Source organism: Primulina tabacum, chromosome 9 (genome assembly GCF_025594145.1).
Source record: "Primulina tabacum isolate GXHZ01 chromosome 9, ASM2559414v2, whole genome shotgun sequence".
NCBI lineage: Eukaryota > Viridiplantae > Streptophyta > Magnoliopsida > Lamiales > Gesneriaceae > Primulina > Primulina tabacum.
Genome location: NC_134558.1, coordinates 32,828,046 through 32,835,339, shown reverse-complemented (window position 1 = coordinate 32,835,339; position 7,294 = coordinate 32,828,046). Strand labels below are relative to the sequence as shown.

Sequence of the window (7,294 nt, the reverse complement as noted above, 5' to 3'; positions counted from 1 at the left end):
CTTCGCCTACCAAACCGCCTGTCAACGGTATCTCCTTTGCTAACTGATCTGGTCATGAACCTGCTTTGGCAAGAATGATAACAACACAAAGTTTTGGATAGAATGGACGAAGGACTCGGGATCATGAATTAAAACTATACACTGGAAGGTGATTTCTTTCCTGTTTAGTCCCTTAAATTAATAGTATCATCAACTTTTGAAGTGGTTCCTTTACATTAGAGACATAAATGAGGAATCCTTTCTGTACTTGTTTTTAGAGTGAACACGATCATAATATAAAATAAATTTAATTTCAAATTATTTTTTGTAATATCATAATTTGAACTTTCGAAAATGAAAATAATAATGGAATGTACTAAAGTCGTAATTGACTTGATACGTACTTGGGCCTTTGGGGCCATTTCGCTGCTTCGTTAATTTGGTTACGCATATTCTTTGCTTGGGGTGATCTTATCACAAAAGATGATATTTAAATAGATTTGGAAGTTAATAATTCTTTATGTCTTGTGAGACAGTTTCATATGTTTATATCCATAAGATCGTTCAATCTAATTTATATCTGTAGTGACATAAGAAATAAGCGGTTGTAGGTTCTTACACCATTAAAAAAAACGTATGACGACAACGTGAAAAAACGAAAATAATATATTCGAACTTAACCAAGTGCACAAAGATGTAGTTATATCATATATATTCGAACTCAAAATCTTGTAATTGTGGGTTTTTCTCATTTGCATGATCTTGGTACTTCAGTTTGCATAGTTACGCACACTTGTGAGGGTTTATTGTATTTATTATTTATAATCAAGACACTTGTAAATTTGTCACTACGTTGGTGTGGTCTTTACCATATTTGGTGAATGAACAGTAGATTGTGGCCTATGAGTAAAAATTACATGGTGGACTGTGTGTGTGTATGTGTGTGTTTTTTTTTTTTTTTACAAGAAGATAAATTATGCATTAGATAAGTCAAACGTAGCTTCATCCGTGAATTTAGATGGGTATAAACCTATCAACCCAATACAAAAGGGAAGGGCGAGACAATGCAAAATGTGCTATTTTATGAGAAACTTTATTGGAATTTCTACTCACATGATTAATACTTCTAAATCTGTCAGAAATAACGAGATCCAAGATGTTTGAAATTAGGACTCTAATCGAATTGAGCTGAATCACGAATTTTTTGAGCTTAATCGATAAATATTTGATTCATATTCAAATTTATCGAAATCGAGTCGAACTCGAACATGTTCGAACTTTTTTCAGGCCGAACTCGACCTAAAAGTATTTTGCTTGATAGTTTGTGAACCACTCGCGAGTTTTTTTTATTAATATAATACAATTATATATATTATATATATTTCGAGTTTTAGGACTTTTCGAGTTTTCGAACCTTCATTGTCGAACATTACTATCCGAACAATATTTTGAATAGTTTGTGAATAGGTTCGAAGATTTCGAGTCGAACTTGAATTTGAACTTCCTTTAGAGCCGAACTCGAGCAAATTTTTTTTAAAAAAAACTCAGAGCTTCAAATCGAGCTCGAACTCAAATATTATTAATTCGAACCGAACTCGAACGATTAGGTGGAAGACAAATAGTGTCATCGTGATGAAGTTTATAAAAAATTAATTAACAGAGTAACTTATGATTTGACCATTATATCAAATCGAATCTTATTAAGATGTTTACTAGTTTGGTTCAATCTATCATATGATATTGTTGCTTTAAATTCATCACAACTCAATATTAATATTTGGATTCTATTCGCCAATAGATCAAATTATGAGGTGTACGAGAAGTCACGGAAGCCGGTGGCATTTGCTAGAGCGACGGGGACGGGGTGTTGAACGCGATAATCTGGGATGTGGTGGTGCACCCCAGTTTCCAGGGGATTGGGTTGGGGAAGGCTGCGATGAAGAGATTGGTCACCGAGTTGGCGTAGAAGGGGATCAGTAATATTGCTATATATTCTAGGAAGTCGGAAAAGATAAAATGTATATATGATTGATTTATTCTATTTCACTCTCTGATTTTGTAAAAATAAATCGAAATTCATTTCAATACTGTTAGCTGCAAGCTATGTCACGAGATCGAGCAACAGTTTTACATGCATTCGGGCTAGAATTCGACTGTAACGCATTCACGTTCAATTTTATTCAGATAGATTAGATGATTTTTTGTGGAATTCAACTCATATAATAGTTCCAAATCAAGTTACACTAGGGATGAAACAACGACGAAACCGGCTTGAGAGATATTGCATATATACTTTTAACATGCATGTTTCAGTTTCAGTCTGTAAGAAAATGTGACACATATCAGAAGAAGAACAGACGTGTAGGAAATGACCACGGTCATTGCCTACAACGTTTGACAACGTGCTCAATTTTAGAAACTGAGATGCGTATACGTTTCTTCTTCTGAATCTTGGCTCCCGATACACTAATCGATGGTATGAGAAATGCCTATAAATAGCAGTCATAAGAAATATACAACCATCTATCGAGAGGGTGGAGTGCTTAGAAGGCATCAACCGAGAAGAAAAAATCAGAGAAATAAAAAATTTTCAATGGTCGGAGGTAATTCTCGATCCGCTTTCGCATATTATATATCATGTTATATATACGTGAAAACATGATTTTTTGAGAAAAATCTCTAACATCATCCGCACAAGTACAAGTCCAAAAAGAGTGTAATATTTGATACTTGATAGAAAACCCATGGATCGCATATATTTCTTTTGTAAAAAAACTTGGTTCATCAAGATTAGTGATTAGATTAACCAAAATTCTTCACAATGATTGCTTCACCGAAAAGACGAAAACAGTAGCAGGACTAATGATAGTGGGGTGCCTTTTCAAGTGTTTCTCTTCTTATGGTAGCTTCTCGAATCATGATCCGATCCACTATTGACATCATCTTCACCACCATTTGTCCCATTGCCTTTGCATGCTGCTCCAAGCAGTACACGGATGATGGGGCGATGTTTCCAGCACTTGGAGCCTGATTTATCCAGAGCTACTCAATGTGTATCATGTTTCCTGGTGTTTTTTTCCCACTGTTCGACCTCGGAGTTGCCTGCGTTTCTCGAGTGAACATTCGATATCGTCACTGTATGCACAGCTCGGGTGACTAATGACATTGGATTCTTGCGGAGCGACATGAATGATTGTTGAAAAAAGTTTAATCTGCAAGAAGAGAAAAGAGACACTTGAGCATCAGCAATATTAACCACCGCCGAAAACTGAATGCTATGTGTCATAAAAAGCTAGTTTTCACGTCATAAAAAGTACTATTATAGCATATTTTATTTTGATTGATTGATATATAATAGAACTTATTTGTATACTACAAATATGTTTGATTAATTGCATAGTTATTGCCTTGTTATTAAACCAGCAATCAACGAGGAATCCGAATAGGAGACCTCAAAGTTGCTATCTTAATCTAACACAACCAAACTACGGCTTAGCCGCAATCGGAACAAAGCTAAAACAAATTAAACTAAGCAAATCTGTCCGACATTAACAAGTTTGCAGCCAACAGCGCGCATCATGTGATTTTTCAGTCCATTATCGAGGGCAGACTAAGGTCAGAATTTTTCGCAAAAGACCAGAAACTTTTTCCTAGTTATTAGAATTTAGAATTCCATTTATTTCAATTCTTTTGATTTGAAATCTTCCCAAAAATCCAAATCTTTATATCAAAATGCAACCATATCGTAAAATAGATGGACTGACAGTATTGTCCAAAAATTATTGGTACTGGAGTGAGAGCAAAAATAGAAGAGAAACATTATTAATAAAAATGCCAAAACCCTCTATTTCATAATCTTGATTAATTTAAAGAATGATCCTCTAGAGTTTCGGATCGATAGAAATTGATTGAAGATCAGTTGAACCCTTGTATATAAATGTAACTATATAAGATGATCATATTTGCTTTGTACACAAATGCTTAAAAAAGAGTACATATATATATGCATGATCAATACTAGCAAGTGCATGGTTATCCTAATCAAGCTTAGTTTTAGAAAAGTAAGTGGATGTCTTGGACATGCATACTGCCAAAGAGCGGAAAATTTTCTATCTAAATTCTAATTCTAATTATTACCCACACAAATGAGATTTGAACATAAATTAAACTAAAAATGGATATTAGGACATTATGTTTGCCACTAGGTCAAAGGATCCTCGGTAAAAAATGGTCGTATTAGCAATTAGTACCAGTGGTCTAATCAAGCTGTAAACTTCTAGACAATTAATTAAAACGAGTTTTTGTAAATACCCATGATAAGGTATCGATTGTTAGTCTGGCTCGGGCATAAAAAAAATTCGATGTGTTCCTTTCAGTGGGAAGAATATATATATATATAATAGTAGCATGAATATATTTCATTTTTGAATATTTGTAATTTATTTTCTGTACTTCCTAGTTTCATTATTTCATTATTATTTATTTTCTGTATCCTACTTATTTTGTCTGAACAAATTAAATATATTTTATCTATAATTTTGTCTGGGACAATCATCACCCTCTTTACATATATTATATTGTTTGAATCTTTTGAATTATCATCGATCAATTACTTGCCACACTGCTTAGTTCTGAAAAAACGAGCCCCGTTTCAGAGATCCTGGTTTTGTATCCAAAAGTGGGGAAAAAGATCTCACTCCAATATGGGTCATTATGTTTTTCAGCACTAAGAGTTGGATAATATGCGGCGAGATGAATTAGTTAACTTAGTTTTTTACGTTGATTTCCACTTAAAAAGCTGAAACAGTACCCGATACAAATTAAAGAAGGTAAAAATGGCTTAGTACTCGCCCACTCCCCTCGCTCAGTTAATTAGTAAAAAAGTTTATTGTCCCAGAATTAATTATTTAGGCGGTGACGGAGGGGTTCGTGAATTCTGCCCTGACGTGAGCTGTGTTGCATGATTCATCTTCCTGATCAAGATCTCTAAATACGTTGTAAGAATTGCTAACCAAAAGTTCTGTCACCATTTCACGAAGATCGGATGTTTCTTTTTTGAGCCTCGAGTTTTCGTGAAGAATTTTTTCGTGGCTCTCGGAAAGGATATTCATTTTATCGATGAGATTGTGATGCTCGGTCCTCATATGAAGAATATGAGACCGGAGCTCGTCAAGGTGCCTCTGCTTACGCATCCTTGATCGCCGAGCCGATTCCCTGTTTGATATCATCCTCCTCTTCTTCCTCTCGTCGATGATGTTGCTTAGCTGATACTGGTCTTCCGCTTCATCAGAAGTCGAGTTAGTGCTCATGCTCAAAGAGTTCCGGGTGACGAATTCTTCGATGGGAAGGGAAGTTTGATGATTCCGGAAGTTGATTTTGTTGAGATCAAGAATCGATCTTGAACTGCTTTGATCCAAGTTTAAGTGGGAGGGGATCGAAGGGTTCTCATCAGGAAAATAGTTCATTCCTTGGAATTTAATTAGATAGAATATTGGTATATTTTACGAGAAGTGTTGTACTGATGTAGGCTTGTTTTTTTGCTGGATGATTTTGTGGTGGTAGGGGACAATGCATGAATTAAGAGGGCAAGGGATTTATAGGAGAAGTTTTAGACATTCGAGTGAGCTCATTGGATTTAAGATTTGTTTTTCGACCAATAAAATAGCGAGTAATTACAAACTATGCATAGAGACAATTGTTTATTTTTATGTAGATATTGTTAAAAATACAACCAAAGTCTCAAAGATATTATTCCATCTTATAGTTAAAAATAATACCAAATTCTCAAATTAGAATATCAAGAGAAAAATCAAGAGTCAATAAGATGAAATAATATTTTTATTGGCATGACGTCTTTTGGGTAAAGTTCAAAAATAAATCCACGAGAGTTTATGCCCAAAGTGAATAATATCATATCATTATAGACATATGAGTGTTTCATAATACAACAAGTGATATTAGAGTCATAATCGAGTTCAAGCAATGTGAGTAAAATCATCGGATACTTAAATAAATGAGGTAAGAACTCCCAGTAAAACCCGCTATGAGCTCTCGAGTTAGGTGAGTCCCACGCAGTGAAAAAGAGTAACCCGATTCGAGGACATATGTTTATATTTGAGGAGACTTTGATTACACATTCTCAACATACATTTATATGTTTTTTATATTATACATACGAAATTAGAATTTTCACCACATATGTTACAAGAAAATTTAAAATTTTGCATTTGAGTCTTGTATATCATGCATGTTTATGTCACAGACTGACAATAGGAAGACTCATGTTTTGGTGTGCTTAATAAGATAATCATTGCAATTATTCAACTTATATTTAACCTACTCAACAACACCATATAATTAAATCATTGCAAAAACTTGTGTGAGACGATCTCACGGGTCATATTTTATGAGACAGATCTCTTATTTGGGTCATCCATGAAAAATTATTACTTTTTATGCAAAGAGTATTACTTTTTATTGTGCATCGGTAGGGTTGACCCGTCTCACAGATAAAGATTCGTGAGACCGTCTCACAAAAGATCTACTCTTAAATCATACTATTATATTAGCTATATTCAGCCGATTTTTTTTACCACTTATTTATTCATTCATTCACATATTTCGATCATCACATATCGTGTACAAGAACGAACAAATATTTAGTAGGAAAATTTTAAGAAGGCTTACATAAATAACAAAGAGACATCCGTTTTGAAAAACAGATAAAATGGGTGATGTATGTCAGTTGCACGTAAATGATTGGGGCCATTTTCTTATGCAATAATTATTTGGTTCATCAATGGTTCTTCTGTAGATGTAACATGTCATTACCATGGATGGAACAAACTTAGGTGAGGTTAATGTCATGCAACAGGGAATCAATGCATCTAATTAAAAATTCATAAATTTAATATGCATTTATCATGTAACGATCATGGGTCATTTGATTGGTGAAAGCTCGACTGTTTACTATATATTTAATTTAATTTATCATTATATATTTTTGTCACAATATTTTTATTAAAAATTATAATAAAGCTTTATTTATGGATTTAAATATATAATTTATAGACGCTTTCTTTATATATGGTGTAGATTGGTACATAGACACATAGCGGCTGGTGAAAGCTCGACTCTTTACTATGTCCTAGCACGACGAATTATATTTGAAGGGCAAAGAACTATATCTCGATAAGTATTATAAAAACGTTATTAGTGTTTTATAAGTGAAAAAAACTTAAGGGATGTGTGTGGACAAAAATTTTGTAAGGAGTTAATGAATTTTTATTTTAAAATTTGTTCTCTGAGTATAGTT

The 7,294-nt window shown here is 33.8% G+C and overlaps 1 protein-coding gene across 1 annotated transcript; it reads right to left on the bottom strand.

The window, feature by feature from the left end:
- Positions 1-4,192: 4,192 nt before the first annotated feature.
- Positions 4,193-5,477, bottom strand: LOC142504416 (basic leucine zipper 43-like; the record flags this gene model as incomplete). The annotated part of the gene is made up of 1 exon (XM_075617287.1): positions 4,193-5,477. A coding segment is annotated over one exon (591 nt), but the record flags the coding sequence as incomplete, so codon positions are not given.
- Between the last annotated feature and the right edge of the window lie 1,817 nt (positions 5,478-7,294).